Source organism: Anoplolepis gracilipes, chromosome 3, assembly GCF_047496725.1.
Source record: "Anoplolepis gracilipes chromosome 3, ASM4749672v1, whole genome shotgun sequence".
Taxonomy (NCBI): domain Eukaryota; kingdom Metazoa; phylum Arthropoda; class Insecta; order Hymenoptera; family Formicidae; genus Anoplolepis; species Anoplolepis gracilipes.
This window is the reverse complement of record NC_132972.1, coordinates 11,185,869-11,206,022: the sequence shown is the minus strand read 5'-3', so window position 1 is coordinate 11,206,022 and position 20,154 is coordinate 11,185,869. Positions and strand designations below refer to the sequence as shown.

Below are 20,154 nucleotides of genomic sequence, written 5' to 3'. Positions count from 1 at the left end.
AATCTGTTTTCACATGCATACAAGGTGTGGTCAATCGGATAATCCTGTATTAAGATTAATCACGAAATGCCTTTCTCTTTTATCAGATCTGTATTCAAGAATATTCTTCTATTACACGAAGTGTCAGTAACGCACAGGAGAAAAATTTATTTAAAGATATATATATTAATAAAATACATATAAATTACATATATTTACGAGACTATTAATTTAAGTAAAATTGTAACAAAAATAATCGAATTTGTCAACTATCTGAAACTTTTGTGTTTATCTATTTTTAATTCTTTTTACATAAGAAATAAAAAAATAATTCTCGGCTATTACATTAAAAGTTAGATTTCGTTGTGATTGGCAATTGCATGTGTGTCTGTTATATTTTTAAATATTCTTTAATGATAGACTAATGGAAAGGTAGATTTATAGCTAAAATTTATAAATTGTTTACTCAGAGTCAATCATTCAATTACGTAAATGTGAAAGTTGGAAAATATGATTTAACGTAGATCATAAATCATATCAAAGTCCGTTATTAATTGTATAATTTTGATGTGTAAAGGAATAAAGATTGATCTCTAGCTATGATGATTGCTAATATTAGCTTTTCTCCGTATATGTACGTACTAATAGATCAATTGCGAATTGACGAAAGTAAGTTTAACTGACGATCGTCACGCACGGCAAACTTAATAACAATCAAAAGAGTATACATCGTCTGTGCATCGGAGGTTAATTGAACGTGACCCGGTGGTCAGTAATTGTAATCCACGAGATTAGCCGCAGCTGCTGTGTTCGACACGCGGCTATCTCGTTTCCGGGACACGCGTGTCATTGAGTATTATAAAAATCGATAAGCCCAGTTTCCTCTATTAAAGATATTAGGACCTTCCCTTCGATCATTAACTTTTACCATCTGTCACGCGGCGGAATTTAATCCTCTTTCGGTGTCGATCGATTACAAAAATTGCCATTGTTCGAAATTTGGATTATGTTTGAAATTCAACTTGGAATGAGCATATGTGTATACATGTATCTTGTATTTTTAATTAAGAAATAATTATATACTTGCTATAATGATTACATATATTTACAATTAAATAATTTTAGTGATTGACAATTGTAAACATGTCAAAACGGCTATTTATCAAGAAGCAAATGCATACTTCGCGCGTGTAAGAAATAGTAACGGGTCCTTTACATATTTAGCGATATGCCCAAGAGGCATTAAAAAGAAAAAAAGGATAACGATTGACGCGAGACGAAAAGATTTTGTTATTCTTAAGTCAACGTTCAACAGTGAGCAAAGCGTATTATATATTGTTCATCAAAGTTCTTTTATAATATCTTGACAGTCTTCGATTAGTAATTTTATTCGATCCTTTCATAAAATTAGCCTTACACACGATTTATACAAATTTATGCAAATGAAAATCGCAATAACAAGAAATAGAAATTATATAAATGATCGTATTCTTCCGAACGATCTTTAATATCCTTACAGATGATAAATAATCGTTTCTTTCACAATGCGTGGATTAAAATATATATCCAATACACTTTGAATTTTGCGCTAATTTAAATCTAATTTGCCACTTGTCGGATTAAGAATATGGAATAATAAATGATCATCGAATCGAGTAATTTAAATATAAAAACTCGTGATATAGCAAATGTTTAATAGTAATAAATTTAAAATTCATAAACAGAGAGAGAGAGAATATTCCGCATTTATTCGGTAACGTGTTAAATAATATTTCATATTCGTAATTTGACAATAAATATCACATATATATTAGAGAGAGAAAGAGAGCTATGGCGTAGTACTTGTCGCGCAGTGTTTATTTTGGTGACACATAACACGCTATTGTTGACATGCCGTGGCCTTGTTATCATTCGTACTGCGAACGAACAGATAGTAGCGTGATACACTTCGTGTGCCGTTGTATTATCTTCCGAAACACGTTCGCGAAAAGTACTGAGAGATAGTAAACGTTACTATTAACGATTAAAGCTCGCACGATTAATTAATTACCGCGATAAGACTGTATTACTAACACGCTCGCTTTTCTATTTTTTGCGAGAGTCATAAGAATATTGTCGCCGCATACTTTCTGAAATATCATTACGGAAAGATGTCGAACACGATTATTAGCTCTATATAATTATTACAGTTAGCGACTATCAAATCATACGATTAATTAATGCCGATAAATGATTACATAAAACCAGAATAAAAATATCGCGGCAACGGTTTTTCTCGAAGTATGTTTTTTATAAAATATATTTGTTTGAAATAAAAATTAAACGATACAAATAAAAATTATAAATTGTTATTTTATTTCGAAATTTACGAGTAATTTTTCACGCACTTAAAGCGGAATATTATGCATATCAGTCAGTGATTAAAATAACTAAAGCTACAAAAGTAACATAAAATGATACTATTTATTAAACGCGTACTTTAGAGTGAAAATGACTATACTTGTGGTATCGAATTTTTGTTATGTGTTTTCTGGCTATCTATCGCGTCTTAACTAGCCATTACCCTGATTCACTTAATATCACGCAATATCAGGATAAAGTTAAACATTTTCGTGTTTTTCGGTCATTAACAAAACATTGCGGTTGCAGTACAGACTGGCTCCAAATCGAGCTGCGTTACGGCATTTAATTAATGTAAGTATAGTCTATTAATCTGATTACACGATATTTCTATTACAATAGAGGCTATAATTATTTTTTAAAGTAATATTAGATTCAGAGTGTATTTTATTTCGTACATCTTTTTCGTCAATTTAGATTGCAATTTACTAGTCATTATTTTCAGATTAAAAACACGAACCAATACAAATCTCAAGATCAAATAGTTTAGATAATGAAAAGCCATGATGGCTCAATTTATTTATTCATTAAATTACACAGTTGGTTATTCATTGGAATATTAATGTCTTATCATACGGAAAAATACAATATTAATTACAGAATACAGTGATATGTTAAAATTTATAAGAGATTTTAAAATGCAAAGTTCATGAACATATTCTATATTTTTAATACTGTAGTGTTTAGTTCAGTTGTCTTCAATGAAAATAATATAAATTATTTGCTGGAATTTATTCAGAGCATGATAAGAAAACGATTAAATTAACATTTTCATAAAAATAATAAATTACAAATATTAAATAAAAAATATTAAAAAATATACGTTGAAGAAATATAAAAGTATCTAAAGTTTTCGCTTGTGTATGTACATAAATTAAAAATAACAATCTTTGTGTTTTGAGTAAAAAAAATACAAGTGGCATCTTTTACAATCCATCATAATAACAAAAAAAGTAATTTAAAAAGGCCAAAAGTCAAGGCCTAGAGAAGAAGTTCGTTTATCCAAGAATATATTCTGTCAACTCTTTTTTATCGACTCTTATGCGTACATATTTATGATAAAAAATTCTTGCCATTGTCAGCTTCTCGAACGTTACTATCGGGTATCGTTTTTCCATCAGTTTATTGCGACACTATAGATTGGAATACATAGATCGGATCACTATACATATATTGGAATACATAGTTATTGTTCTGTGACATTGCGGACACCTTTGGTAACAGTCGGTCATCGAGATAAAACGGCCCGAGTTACGTGGAACGGATTCTAATCTCATCTATATAAGCTTCATTGCGACACCAAGAAGAATTGCAATGCTGATGATGTAACTTTCTAAATCACAATGAGTCTATATACGTAGACAAATGTGCTCATCAATTTCTTCTTTTGGAAAGAAGTATAGTAAATTTATTTAAATACTTAATTTTATGTAATATTATAACATTTATCTATAAAAATATTTATTTTTTTTAGTAAATGTGTTATAAATTTTTATATAATAAAGCTTTTTATATATATAATATGATTAAATTTTTATATAATAAGAACAATTTATATATAGTACGCTTTTTATTAAAAAAGTGCGTATATATTTGAAAAAAGGAAGATGAATATTATTTAACCAATACATTTAATGCGATTGTAATCGCAAGTGCAATGTACGATAATGAGAGAAACCATTAAGCGATAAAAGTGAATTTTGCGGATGTGAATAGGTCAAACGAATTAAAACTAAATTAATCGGACAAATTAAAGAAAGATCTTTTGAGAGCTCAACATTAGCGTCGCTTTATTGTCTATTAAATTGGATTCGATAAGGCAAAAAAGATAAATGTACCGGATAAAATGTATAATTAGTCATTTAAAAATTCTTTAGGCATACTATTTATACATCTTTTTAATTATAGTAATATAATTTTGAGTTTTTAATATATAATATTAGAATCATTTGCAATTTTACATCTGAATTTTATTTGCTAATTACTAAAAAAATTATTAAATTATTAAACATACAATTACACAAAAGAAAATTATACACGAAAAAAAGTATTTAATTGCTTTCTAATATTTATTTTTATTATAAATCTTTTGTCTGTGTTTTGAATATAAAATTTAAAAAGATGTTTATAAATATATCGATAAATATATTATTTAAAAACTGTTAGTTTCCCATTATAACTTTTTACTTATTATTTTTTTCTATTATAACTTGTGACAAGGATATTACCTTAATAATATGGCATAAAATTATATATTGCATAAAGCGCGCACAAAGACATTTATTTTAGAAATAAATTATTTGAAGAATATATATACTTAGCAGATATAATTCCTAAGAAGGTCCACAAGGATGAAACATTCTTGGATGATCGTGAGAGAAAGGAGATGACCTATGCAAGGAAAGCTAATAGATGCGAAAGAGTAAACTCCTATGTGTCTGGGTTGTAAAACTGAAACAAATCGGATAAAATTTTATTTTATCACGCTTGGATTTATACAAATCGATAGGAACGTGACCGATAAACTTTGCAACCTGCAATAACAGTTACAATCTAACAGAAATTGTTTGCAAAACTTCTTCAGCAAATCTTTTTAACTCAAAAGTACGCAAACAGTTTTATACACTAAACTTATTAATTGTGACTATATTTATATACATATAATACAATCGATATTTATTTTTTATTTTTTGCGTATAATTTTATTAAAAACATATTAATTATGATATTTAATTGGTCTTTCATTTTCTAATTTTTTATTTTAATTAATTTTTTTTATAAATCAGATTATTATATAAAATTTTAAGATCGTTATATAAAAATTAAACTTATTGTTAGAGTACTCTATATAATAGAAATAAGTCACTACTGAACCTCCAATATTAATTATATATTAATTCTCGACATGATTTATCATTTTTTAGAAACATTTTATATGTTTTATTATTTTCCAAAAAAAACATTACGGTAAGAATAATTAGAATTAATTTCCGCTTGCATATTGCATATGAACAACAAAATTACAAGTAATGTTCTATATTTAATTTTGGAATTTACTATAACTCTCAATACGTATATAAATTCGGCATTATTTTAATAGATTCAAAATTATATACTGATAAACAATTAGAGAGATAAAACACAAGAAAATAAAATCAAAATAAAAAGAGACATTTTGATAAGCGCAAGTAATCTTAAGTATTTGTAGGATTAATATTAAATAAAAAAAGAAATTTAAATCAATATTTTTAGGTACGACATTAGATATAAAAATTGCATTTAAATATTATTTTTGTCCCACTAAAAATTATTTATTTTAATGTTAGGAGTTAAAAAAAATATCTTTTTTAATTTAGTTTTCTATACATTTTAAATAACATATGCCACAACAACGCGGTTTTATGTTTCGTAGTTAAAATATTGTTATAACATAGTTAGAAAACAAACAACCGCAAAGAGAATACAACATAAAACTATTTTTTTAAATTTAATAGTATATACATATTTAATTTAATTTAGTATGTACATATTTTTTAAAATCTTGTGACTTTTTTTATAACTTTCAGTTAATAAAGACTCTATTTTAATTTATACTTTAAATTTGATTACTTTTCAGTATAGATGAAATATTTATGCGTTTAGTACATCCATACATATACACATTTATCTAATATCCTTACGCACTTAAATATTTCGTATATCAATAATCTTTTTGACGTTTATAAGATTAATATTGCACACATATATGTAATATCGATTCATATACTAGAGAAATTGTTGATATTCTTTTCAGGTATTTTAGTATTCAGAATACACGGCGAGCAACATAGAGAAGATTTATATCTACATATTAATTAAGACAGACTCGAGATTTCATTCTCGAAAAGATTTCATTCTCACGAAGACATATATACTTAGTACGGACTCTCGTTTCCGACTAGATATCTCGGACTTAATAAGCAGACAAGCGGAAAGGACGGCGCGTTGGCGCCGCGCCGGTTAAATCAGCGTGTACGATCGCGGCGGCAACTTTTATTAGCTTACAGTTGTTTCATAAATTTGCCGGTGTCGATATTCGATTACTGATCGGTGAGAGGAAATCTGCTTACTCTATCGATCTCGATACAAAGCGAAAACAGGAGGAAGAGAAGACAGAGAAGAGAATTGAAGTTCTTTATTATACTCGAGAAATCCTTGACAATGTGAAATGGAGAAAGTTTCTTCAACAACTAACACATCTCACAAGCGATTAATGACCGTTTCCTCAACGATATGTTTTCAGTAAGATTTGTGAGTTGTGATCGCAGAATATCGTGCGAATATAAATATATGTATATATTCGCATCATTAAGAAAGAATTATTTAATATCTTTAAATTGTACATTCAATACCTGAAGAAATAACATTTATATCGAAGCAATATCAACTGGTTAAATGAATTACATGGCTATTTAAATATTATTTAAATATTAATTAATATGTATGTAATTGGAAAGCGAAAAGTGAAAATGTGTACTTTGATATTTCCGAAGCAATATATGAAATATCTGCTTCATATATATTCAATTTAATATCTCTCAGTCTTCAATTTAGCTACTAGTAAACTTTAGAAGACACATCCTTCCGACTCTGTACAGAAATTATCGCGGCGATCTTCGATCCGGTGATATGTTGCCGCGCTCGAGAGTCCGTCTTTTAATTAAACGTAGCCAGTGTAGCCGCGACGGAAAATATTTATCAAAATGCATGGATCGTTTTGAGTTTCCTATGGCATATTCAATTACCATCACGGATAGGCAGCGACTGGAAGCGACGATCTCGCGATCTTTCGTACAGTTTCTTTCTCTCTTTTACAGAAACACATCCCGGCGCTATATTAAACCTCGCATAAAGCGTAATAGTACGTTACAATATGCAAAACTGATAATGAGTTACGCGAAATGACGATTTCTTTAGCTGTAACATCCGCGTATTTCGCAGAAAATTGCAGGATGCACTCTCACAATTTTGTGTCGGAATTGTTTTTGTTTCGCGTCCGAATTGTATTTGCACTTATAATTGATAATAGAATCAAGATTGAATATTAATCATTTTGAAGAAATGAAATTTTTTAAGGTAAGATCTATAATTATCACATTTCATGACAATAAAATATATATAAATATTTTTTTATTATTAAATACTAAAAAAATAATTATAAATCAAATATTTCAATTTTCAAAATAAGTAATATTAATGTCTGTTTATTTAGATATCAACCGCAATTATAATGTTAATCCTGAAAGTTTGAACAACACAAGTCTATTTTTTTCTGTTTTTGAGCTGTTAAATTTTTATTTAAAATTTTTATTTTTTTTTTTTATTAAATGTTATTTAAATGCGAAATTTTTATGTCCGAGAATTCTGCTTCCGTTAACGTCTGCTCGTCACATAGAATTCTCTCACCGCACATCCTCTGAACAGAATTGCGGATGTTTGTTACGTTAATTATTAATCTCAAATGATTCCATGGTTGGGTGAAATATAATTAGCAGTCTGTGCACGATGTCTTTAAATGTCGACTCCTTTGTGATTTTGCTCTTGTGTACTTAATTTTAATGGTTTTGACCTTCCTCAGAAAGAGAACGAGATCATTAAAAAGATTATGCTAAACCGGCTTAGTCGCATCATTTGCATTGATATGACGCAAATCAAATATAAGAAAGCTAATATCCTATATAAAGTATGCCATAAAAAATGCATTTATAAATGTATCTAAAAGATGTCGATTTCACTAGCTTTCGAAATTATAATAGAAGAGTATATGTATGTGTGATTTTCCTATATATATATATAACCAAGAAGACATATATCAATATATTTATATAATTACATTATCACAAATATAATTTGTTGAGCATAATAATTACAAAGTAAAAATAAGGCAACCACGTTTTCAAAATATGGGAATTTATATAAGACAAGTTTTTCCAATTTTATCACAATTCAGGGAAATCAAATTACGATTAATTTAATTGCAAAAATATTATGAAAAACTTCACTTTCCGGTAATTTAAAAGATTTTAGGAAGCTTTTGAAGAAAAACTTTTTAAACACCGCGAAAATTGATTTGTCTTCAATTTTTCGCGTTATCAAAGTGAAAGAAACTTTATTTCATTTACAGTTCATCACCTCGCCGCAATTTACGATCGGTATTGTTGCACGATGGTGTTGGATTTCTCGTAGGCAGATAAATTGTCTAGTGTGACTATTTAATATTCATTGATATTCTAGGCAGTGAAGACAATGACCTGTTTAACGACGATAACGGAATCGATGTCAATACCATGATAGGTCACCGTAAACGAAGGCTAGAAAATGATTACTAGAACTATGAACGCATTATTATGATTCGTATCGCGTATTTAGACTCAATGTGGTTGCCTCATTCTATTTTTACATTAAATCCGATTGTCGCGATGAACAAGAATAATTTTGAAATAATTGCTTAAGCGAGAATCTTATTGTTAGTAGAAAATGTAACTGAAACAAATCTTAATTGTATGATATAATGTAATTGTCAATTAGTTTAAAACCGGTTTAGTTTGATAATACTTTTGTTTACTGTTTATGGTAACCTGTAAGTACCTTTCATAAGAATTATTGAGTTCATACATTAAATGTAATACATGTTAGGCAATAATGTATGATGAACGACGTATAATTGCTTATCTTTTTTCTCGAAGTTGTCAACTTTTGAGATATCAAGAATGCTTCAAGCTTTTTAGTATTTTTAGTATTAGTAATTTTCTTAATTAGATCCAGACATTATTTACATTTTCTCTTAAAAAAATGTCGACAAAATATCAACGAAATAAATAATCACCAAAATGCACAAAAATTAATAATTGCAAGTTTTTATGGTTTTTGAATGATAAGACTCGAATAATATACTTTATAATATCCAAATAATCCTAAAGTATTAAAGTAATAAAAAGAATATTAGTAATAAAAGAAGTATTCAAAATATTTGCGCGCGCATACAAATAATTAGAAGAAATGGAAATTTTTCAAGTTTTAAATAAAATAATGATAACTTAAAATGTCTTTTTGATGACAATTAAAATTAAAAGAAGAAACAGTAACTTAATATAGATTACATAATTCTTTATAATCTGCTTACCATTAAGCCCCGATTCCATAACTTACTTATCCGGAATTTAACTATCTTCGTCTCTTTTAGATAAGTTCTGAAAAACGAAATAAAACGAAAAAAATGTTTAAATTCTGGTTAACGTAAATTGTGGAACCGGTCCTAAAGAGGTTGAAACGTAAACGATAAATTATTTCAGCATTTTAAATAAAAAAGTTGAAATAGAAGCAATTTAAATTGCTTACAAATTATAATTTTCTAAAGTGTAAATAGTGAATTAAAATAAGAAAAAGATAAAGTAACACACATACCATACTTGTTCGATATGCATCAGTTATACAGAAATAAGTTTCTAATTCATTAATTACGATTAACCAAACAGTTATATAAACATGTAAGTGTTTTAAAATATATTAATCTTATTTATTACTCGAAAAATGCTACTTCTCGGTACTCAATCAAGAAATTCAAATATCAATAATGATCCTGATATGGTAATAGAAAGTCGAATAACTTTGCATTAATAATTATCTTAATAGTATATGCACATAATTATAAACAGAGGACAAATAAACATAAGAAATGGCATTCAGGAACAAGTTCTCGGATCAAATAAATCTATTCCTAATCGGCCTAGATGATTTTATTTTCGCAAAAAACAAAACCGGAAAACTGATAACAAGATTTTTAGATGCTCTTGTTTTCCTTTAGAATCTCACGATCTAGGAAAGAACCAGTTTCTCATCTCACAAGTTATCTACAGATATAAAGTTTTAGACAAAATATCTAAAGATATTTAAAGTAGTATAGTATTTCCTATATAAACGATCTTTGCAAATATTCGCAGAGTCACATAATTAAAATATCATTGCTTTAATATTATTATAAATCATAGATATAAAAAATTTCAGTAGATTTATAAAATAATTGAACGCTTTTTAGGCACTTTATTAGTCTTTCTTTAGAATCGTGAGAATCGCAAAAGTGGTAATTAATAAATAATATAAAACGATTTTATTAATAATTTAATAAAATGATAATGAATAATTCAATTATTTCCTTGTTATCCGTTTCACTAAACATTCTCATGCTGAGGTAAATCTGAAATAACGATAATATTTCCACGACTATCGAATTTCTTAATGTTCACCGTTTCTTCGTGATCGATATTTGCTCACAGATGTTTTAATCATATACGTATATAGCGTAGAGTCAGCTTTTTATCGGACATTCTTATCGCTTGTATGATATTGCACATACACGATTGCGAAAACAGGAAAACTGTATTTATAAATACACGATGAGGTAGCTAACGTAAGCGCTAAGATATAGTCATTAGTGATATTTTAAAGAAAAATATTTACAATTGGTTGCAAAGAATATTTTAATTTAGACAAAAAAATTTGATAAATAGGATGTTAAGATTTATATTAATGTAAGATTTATATTTACATTTAGATTTATATGTTTATAAATATCTGCAATTGTTGCAAAGAAGATTTAAATTTAGAAAAAAAACTAGAATGTCAAGATTTATATTTATAAACTATGATTTTTATTTTAAAAAAATTTATTATAAAAAGACAGAAAGAAAGAAAAAGCACTATGCAAAGATATAGTTTTTTACAAGAATTATCATTACAATGTTCTAAAAGTAGAAAAAGATATCTCTGTTGCCAAATTAAATTTATTTAAAGCAATTGCGATTTATACCATAAGTTTTCGTAATCAAAAGTCTCACATCAAAGATTTAAATTAATTAACATTCTTTTAATTTATCTTGCGAAGAGGCTAATAATGAAAATATTCAGTTTTTATACTATTAGTGGTACTATTAAAATGATAATATTAAATTAATTTAATATTATAATTATTAATATTAAATTAATTTAGAACATAACAAATAGTTTCTTGATTAAAATAAGAAATTATATTGTGTAAATAAATACTAGACTTTATATGCAACCATTTTTCGCATGATTTTAATGTCAAAAAGAGAAGAAACTATAATAGAATATAAAATATTTCGACAAGGAATTAGCTATATATGCGTATCAATGCGTACGCTCTGATCTTAGCGGTATATAATGTTTACGTGCTATGGTCCTGTATCATTCACCCGGTGATACTCGAACAGTAAGGTAGTAATACAAAAGGTCGAATTTCTTCTAAACGGGATCGCGACAACTGTCGAAAAATAATTCACTATAATTATTTTCATTAATAATTAATTAATAATAATAATTATATCGCGACGATAGATATCTAGCGAAGCGCGTATTTCTCGTGATTTATTTATTTATTATTTCAAGTACAAATTCAAATAACAAGAATTAAAATTAAACTATCGTTACAATCTTTATAAACAATAATTATTTCTCTAACTATATTCTTAAAGAAAAATATATAATATATTTTGTCCGTTGCTGTATTTAGTTCGACTTTTCAACAACCTAAATATATATAAAACGCGCAATTTAAAACATGAATCGCTCCATCGTGTAATTAACATATTGAAAGGCCCCATATGATATATTAATCGTTTAATAAATAATTAATCTAATTTAAAAAACATGATATATTCTCTAAACCGAAAGACGCGGTGCGTTTCGCGTTAAGTGTAAACTTTTCCATCAGTCTATAATATTGTAGAATATAAAATATTTCGACAAGGAATCAACTATATACCTATCAATGCGTACGCTTCGACCTTAGCGGTATATAGTGTTTACGTGCCCTGGTCTTGTTATCATTCACACAGTGATACTTGAGCAGTAAGGTAGTAATACAAGAGGTTGAATTCCTTTTAAACGCGATCGCGACAACTATCGAAAAATAATGCGCTATAATATTTTCATTAATAATTAATTAATAATAATAATTATATCACGACGATAAATATTTATCGAAACGTGTATTTCCTGTGATTTATTTATTTATTATTTTAAGTACAAATTCAAATGACAAGAATCAAAACTATAAACTACCGTTACTATCTTTATGGACAAATAATTAATTCTCTAATTATTCTTAAAGAAAAATATATAATATATTTTGTCCGATACTTTATTTGATTCGACTTTTCAACAACCTAAATACATATAATTTAAATTGAGAAAGCGCAATTTAAAACAGAAATCACAGCATCGTGTAATTAACATATTGAAAGGCCCCGTGTGATATATTAATTGTTTAATAAATAATGAATTTAATTTAAAAACCATATATATACTCGGTAGATATATTTTAAAGTATGTAAAACATTTTGGCAACGAGAATTAATAATAACACCGTGTTTGGCCTTGGTAGCATATGACGCGCTATTGTTTACATGTCATGGTCTTGTTACACTCGCAATATTCGAGTAGTAAAATAGTAATGCGAGACGCTTCGTATATTGTCAAATTCCTTTTCTAAACACAAGGCGACAGTATCGAGAAATAATTTTGTTATAATTAATGAGTAATTCATTTTTATAAATAATACGAAACTGTATCACAACAGTTTTTATCGTAGTACATATTTCGTGAGATTATTTGTTATTGTAAATAAAATCAAAGCAATAAAAATAGCAATTATAAATTATAAAATCTCTATAAAAATTATTATGTAAAATTATAAAACTGTTTTATTATAATCTTTACAATTTTTAATAATAATTTCCTTAACAATGCTTAGATAGAGTGAAATATATTTTGTTGTTTGTGAAATATTTTTAACGTTAATTTATCGTTCAAAATGTCGCGATCTAACAATAAGTGCGGGAGTGTTGTGCAAAGTAATGAATTGCGCGTAATAAACTGTATGAACTTTGTGCAAATGCAACGTGTGAACAAACTTTAACGATCCTGTCGACCCTGACAACCTAAAAGAATGAGGAGATATAGAAGAGAAAAGCATCAGGTGAAAGAACAATCCTGGGGTGAGTAATTATTATTTGCATATTAATTATTGTAATTCATAGCAAAATTCAAGCCGATTCTATTTAAAAATGTTATATTTATAAATAGATTTATACTTATTATTTTTATATTATTTGTATATTATTTAGTTATTTTAATTCATGTCAAAGTTTAAGACAGCTAATTCTATTTATAAATTTTATATCAAGCAATATAAAACATTTGAACATATAAAATATATATCAGGATAAACACATTAGAACATTACACATTAAATTAGAATATGACACATAAAATTATAATTTAGCGAAAAAAAGATAACAAACATTACTAATGTATGTTTTAATGTTTGCCATCTGTCCTAACTTCCATATCAAAGATCATTAAGCTATTTCTTCTTTGCTTTCGCTCACAATATTAAATTCCATTGGTTAATTAATGAAGTATAAATGATATCCTAAAAATTATTAAGTATGTTCTTAAATATATATACTTAATTAAGTATCCTTAATTATATATTTGTTCTCTACCGTTTTACGCTTACCATTCAAAGTTTCTGTCTTCTATAAGATCTATCAAGTGAATTTTCAAGTTACATACATGACTTGTTTGCCTCGAACAAAGTGCATTAAAATTGATCGGCGATCTAATCATGTAGTTTCACTTTTTTCTTATCATTAATCTTGAACTTGGCAACGTGCTACAAGATATATTTTCTGGTTCTTGATAAAATTGTAATTTCATATTTATAATTAAAGCATTTATAAATTATATTTACATACTTTCTTCAATTTATTATCACACATACATATAATACTTTGTCTTATAAACAATAATTATTAACAATAATATAATTCACATAAAAATAACTTTAATCAAATTTTCTTATATGTTGTAAAGCCTACCATATATGTATTGATTACTTTCTTCATTATAACACAATTCTGAATTTGCTTTCTCATTGTTGCCGAGTTGGTTACAAGATTAAGAATAAGGCTTTCGTGCGAAATTTTTAGAAAAGACTCAAAAGACGTCAAGATATCAAACAAGCGAAGAGAAAGAATGTGTCATGGTTGGAATTATTTGGGAATAAAAGTGAGTTCAAGTAACTGTACGATTCTCCACAACTATGAAGATATTCGTCGAGAAAATTAGGGAGAGAACGCAATAATAAACCACCGGAACTCTCGAGTGTACCGCGTATGCACGCAATGGCCTAGTTATTACCACTGATGACACTGATGACAGTCTAACCGGGTCAGCTAGTGTACAATGGACCGTTGCACTTTATTCGTCGCCATGTATATATCTCGTGACCCGATACATACACCGAAATATGCATCGCGCATTATAATACCGATCAATTGATATTTATAAAACAAGCTTGATAAGAAGATAAGAGTGAATAATCTCGTCTCTGATATAATTTTAAAAACATAATCATATATCTTATAATCGCATTAAAAAACAGATTTTAAGTTTATTTTTATATTTATAAATTCTATTACTACTTTTCTATATACTTTCTTTATTTTTCATGTTCAAATTTAGTAAATTCTCTTCTTTTAATTTCCTTAATTTTATCAAATGTAAAGTTAATATAAAGTTTAAACGAAATGTAGGTACGTTAATCCGGAGATATAAAGTTGTCAGAAGACTATCTTATATCATGTTTTATCATCTTATAATTTTCATGTGAAATTATAGTTGTGTAATTTTATGTCATTCAAATCCTTATTTATGTAGTTCAATATTTCATAATTACACTACAAAATTTAATTTTTTCTCGGAACCTGTTTTACGCGAAGCAGAAACTCGAATTATATATTTATAAAAGATACAAAACACTATCGTATCGCGTTGTTCAATATGGAAATTATTTTTCTAAAGCACAAATAAATACATATAACACCGTCACTCACCTTTGTCTTGTCACGCGATGCTGATTATCACACGTTATCTGATGCCGTTAGAATTGGCGATGTTTTCGTAAAAAAATGACAGTAGCGCGAAAAACGAGTCGACCACGAGTCGTCCGTTAAACGATCTCGAAGGAACTGACAATGTATCGCGGATCACCCGCTCACCTAAAAATTCGGAAGCAGAAACGCTTCCGGCAACGCGTTCTCGTTATCAGTGAAAGTCGACCGTTATAAACGGCATATAAATCGTGCACCGGCGTAAGTCCTTTCAATGTTGGAGAAGCGACCCGACGGCTTTCCATTTCTATCGTTCGTAATTTTACTTTACTATATTTATTTTTTAACGTGATAATTTTATAGTATTTTTTTAATTGATATATTCTATCGAAATTGCAAAACAATTTTCCCATTAAACGCTATAAAATCAAATAGATAAAGTGACAACTTATCAATAGTAATGTACTTAAGTTATCTTGGATTCACATATGTAAAATCTTGCTAGTATTTACATGATAATTAAAGATGGAGAGCAGGAAGGTGTTATTGTAATTATTATACGAATCATCTAAATTAATTTATAAGAAATGTAATTTGAATTATGTGCGAAAAATATTTATAATATATAATTCAAAATATATTAGTTATCACTTACTCAATTGTCAGTTTGCTTAGTTCATCGGAAATGTTAGACAAATTATCTGATGACTGGCAGATGAAAGACATAGGTAACCGCAACATCCTCACGTCATTTCGGAAACTAGAAAGATTACACATTACTGTTAACAATCTTTTTAGGAGCTTGTTATTAAAGCGATAATGAAATTGTGGTTAATATTATACAGTATTTATTGATATATACACATAGTAATAAGTAATTATATGTATATAACAATTAATTTACCTAATAATAACAATACATAACGTATAAAATTTTAACTTTAAAAAATTAAATAGTTATTATAATTATGCACACAATATTTTAATTTTAATTATTATTTAAATATAAAATTATTATAATAATTAATATTGTTGAATAGTTTGAACTGAACGTGAGTTTTAGAACCTTTTTACTCTATATGTTTACGGCTTTAATAGTTTCAATGAACTACGCCAACGCTTCATATTAACGCTCATCAGCTCACCAAATAATTCACGAAATGTCACCGCTTATCTTTTACTAACTTTAGCTCTTACATAACATACGTCCAGTGCTCAAACAAGTTTAATTGTTCGTCTTACTCATCAAATTAAACTCGTGAAAGGACTATGAACTGTGTAGACACATTTGTTATTTGTAATAATTACTTATAAAAATTATTAAGGCTTTTTTATTAATAAAATTTTAATATAAGCTATGAATTGTTCGTTGAACTATATTATAATATATATATCTTTTATAATAGAATATATATTTTACATTATTATTTAAATACTAGGAAAACAGAAATTTATGTAAACATAGTAACCTTCCCACAATTTAAAATTAGTTTAACAATAAGTACAAATAACAATAATAAAATCTTGCGTTAAAAAGTATAGATATTCAATGATTGTATATAAAACAAATCAATTTTTAAAAAATTATTTTTTTATTTATAATCTATTAATGTCTATTTAACAAGTGTGGATTAAACAATAATTTAAATTTAAATTTAAATTAATTGTTTAATAAATTAATTGTTTAATCCACACTGTCATAATATTTTAATATTTTTTATATTATTTTTATTCTTTTGTTGCATTTTTATATAAAAATATAAGAAAAGATTATTTAATATTTATTGATTAAAGATATTTTGTAAACAGCATATAAACAGTATGTAAACAGTATAACCGATAAATATGCAAGCAGAATACATGATATGAAAAAAAATTGCAATGATTCTCTTCTTGCAAACCGTTAAAACAATGATGATATTAAATCAATGATTGTCAATCTTCTTGATAAAATATATAATCCTTAATTTTTTGAAACAGATACAAGCCATTTAAGTAAAGTCTCTATTTGCTATGACTTTCGTGAATACATCATAACTAATAGTATACTAACAATAAGTCTATAAATTATTACTAGTATTTCTCTATTTAACAATGATAATACATTGCACTGTATTAATGTTTCTTTTTATTCAATTATTATTAGACAACGAAAACATAATTAAAATACATTATTAAAAATTTTCAATAACTCAATCAATTTTTACAGATATTTAATTTGATATTAAAATTAATCAAATATATTGAAGTGTATACATCTTATTGTTAGTATTTAAAAAATGTTAAAAATATGTTTTATAAAAAAACAAATAAATTAATTTTTAAGAAATATGTTGTATAAATTGTTTATAACGTTATTAAATGTGTTTTTAATATTGTAAACTCTAATTCACTTTATTGCAATATAAATTTTATGATATTTATTAAGTTTCTAGTTATTATTATATATTAATTAGTTTAATTATAATCATGAAATTTTTTTTATAAAGTTTTTATATTTTACAATTTTTATAATTTAAGTACACATTTTATATAATTTTTATTATTATATAATTTTTATTATGCTAAGTTATTAAGTTATAAATTAAATTCATATTTTTTTAATTCATCACTTTTACAGAGTGCACAAATTGAATATTATATTTTATCACACAAATTTACTTGGTGAACTTGTCAACACACTAAAATTATCATTTAGAATTAAAAAATATCGCATATCATACTACTTATTTTATCAATATCACCATCCATAGCATACTACTTATTTTATCAATATCACCATTTCACAATACGGAAGTCGATTATGACATATATTATTTTCTCCAAATTATAGCATAATTTTTGCTTACTCCTCATTAGCTTTAGGAAACATTTCCGACACTCAGCATGAACGACTTCACAAACAATGAGTAAAATTAAATTGACTCGCGCATTAAAGCACTATACTGTCACTGTCATCCATTACTACATTAACGGGATACTCAAACGTTTATATATCATTGACACGAACCGATAAGACGCTTCAGCTTGATAGTAGTCTTTTATATTTCATTTACATGCAATTTCTCGTGACTGCTAGAACTCGTTATGTGAGTCAGCTTAATTGAAGGTCTAGGATCTAAAAACATTAATGGAAATGATATAGACGAGTTTATCATTTCCACTAATAAGTTATGCTATTAAATGTTTAATAAGTAGTAACCTCTATCGAGTGTACTTCAATAACTAAACACATTTAGCTAATTTTCTTTAATTTTAGCTAATTTTCTTAAAATTTTTCACAGTTGTATTTTGTCAGAAATTTTACTTGATATATTTAAATCAAATTTACCTTTTTGGCCATAATTTTGGAGCGTAAATATCGTTGCCTGGAGAAATATGCTTGCAATGCGATTTTGTACGACGTTCACACACTTGCTTAACGTTAGTATCGAACGATCGAAACGAATAAATAAAAAATAAGAACGTGGAATTATGCATACGTAGCGAACTATAAGTGTACTTTAAATACGTACAAAGGTAGTGAAATGTAGAACGCGCGGCGTCTAAATAAATAGAGGGTGCTGCCCTCTCGAGTGTTTGGAAAGCATTAATCGAGAGGCAGATAATCCCTTTACAAATCAATATATCTTTCGAGTTTAGAGAAACCATAATAAAATTAAACTTGTTGTTAAATTTTTAATTCAAATTAGAAAGTACAAGAAATATTTACATTTAATTCTACTAATACTTAATTAATTAAAATATGGAGGGAGAAAAAATAAAAGCTCTATAAAAAGAAATTTTATTGTTTTAGTATAAGAATTTTTTTATTCTCTAAAATTGTTTTATCAAAAAAGTTGAATGTTCCTTTTATTAATTTATTTATTCTTGTCTTGCAGTACAGATAATACATTGAACGATGATTTTATCGATAGTGTCAAAAATAATTGAACGTACTTTCTAAAATAAATCTAGGTGGCGCTTAATTGATGTTTGATAAATATTTTACGAAACACGGCGAGCCTGGGCCTGGAACGCTGCAGAGATCTTTCAGTTTTGTTCGATTGAGCGCACGTTTGTAACATAACCTTATTTTAGTTAAACGTGTAACGCACGTGTGAAAAATGGCCAAGTCGCTGCGTAGTAAATGGAGAAGAAAATGCAGAGCAGTAAAGAGAGAACGTTATGCGACAAAGGAATTAGACAGATTAAAAAAAACCCTTGGTATTGATGAAAATGCATCTAAAGATGTTGAAATGACAAATATTCAAGAAATTGCTACAGGTATGATTTCACATTAACACAGTAAAGACATTAAATAAACATTTATAATAATAATTGCAATATAAATATATATATATATATATGTTATAATAATTATAATAAGTGTTATATAACGTAATGTAACATGTGATAATGTTTTACATTATAGTTGTTGATGCAAAAAAAATCAAAGAAGACAAGGCTAAAGCTAAAGATACGAAAAGCGATGTAACTACAGATCAAGAACAGATGGAAGTAGAAGGTACTAGAGTATACGATAAGAAAACATTGCGTGATCAATATGGTAATTATCCCGTATGGATGAACAAACGAAAGATACTCAAACATAAAAAAGGTAGAGCAAAAATGCAAAAGGCTAGCAAAATATCAAGCAAAAGACTCACCAGACGACAAAAAAAGGCGACAAAAGGAAAATAAAAGGAAAATTAAGTCTTTCCATAAATTGTAAAGTTAATTCTTTTATATTGCTTATAAACTTTTAAATATTATAAACTTTAGTCTTTTCTTTTTATAATTAAATAACTAATTATGATATCCTATGTTTGCTTATTTCGAA

At 27.0% G+C, this 20,154-nt stretch overlaps 3 protein-coding genes across 8 annotated transcripts in view; 2 read left to right on the top strand and 1 right to left on the bottom strand.

Annotated features, from left to right (window-relative positions):
- LOC140664204 (uncharacterized) overlaps nucleotides 1–18,827 on the bottom strand; it is a 49,813-nt gene extending 30,986 nt beyond the window's left edge. For 4 of the 5 annotated variants that reach the window (XM_072889082.1, XM_072889083.1, XM_072889085.1 and 1 more), the window contains exons 1-2: nucleotides 18,664–18,827; nucleotides 15,988–16,092 (exon numbers count right to left, since the gene is read on the bottom strand). In XM_072889082.1, the coding sequence (XP_072745183.1) occupies nucleotides 15,988–16,092; nucleotides 18,664–18,812 (254 nt within the window). In that variant the 5' untranslated portion in view covers nucleotides 18,813–18,827. Of the gene's footprint in view, nucleotides 1–15,987; nucleotides 16,093–18,181; nucleotides 18,314–18,663 lie in introns of those variants that run through there. The other variant, XM_072889086.1, reaches the window with a different exon arrangement.
- The window catches only part of LOC140664207 (uncharacterized), a 50,462-nt gene continuing 32,235 nt past the window's right edge, over nucleotides 1,928–20,154 (top strand). The window contains exons 1-2 of one of the 2 annotated variants that reach the window (XM_072889092.1): nucleotides 1,928–2,673; nucleotides 13,190–13,433. The gene's annotated coding sequence lies outside the window, so the exon portion shown is untranslated. The remainder of the gene's footprint in view (nucleotides 2,674–13,189; nucleotides 13,434–20,154) is intronic. The other variant, XM_072889093.1, reaches the window with a different exon arrangement.
- On the top strand, nucleotides 19,292–20,132 carry LOC140663907 (protein LLP homolog). The gene is made up of 2 exons (XM_072888468.1): nucleotides 19,292–19,598; nucleotides 19,747–20,132. The coding sequence occupies exons 1-2, from the start codon at nucleotides 19,439–19,441 to the stop codon at nucleotides 20,013–20,015; spliced, it is 429 nt and encodes a 142-aa protein (XP_072744569.1). The 5' UTR covers nucleotides 19,292–19,438; the 3' UTR covers nucleotides 20,016–20,132.

Excerpts from the sequence above, each read along its gene's own strand:
- LOC140663907 (XM_072888468.1), top strand. The coding sequence starts at position 19,439 with ATGGCCAAGTCGCTGCGTAGTAAATGGAGAAGAAAATGCAGAGCAGTA. Across the intron at positions 19,599-19,746 it reads TATTCAAGAAATTGCTACAG|TTGTTGATGCAAAAAAAATC; the intron begins GTATGATTTCAC and ends TTTACATTATAG.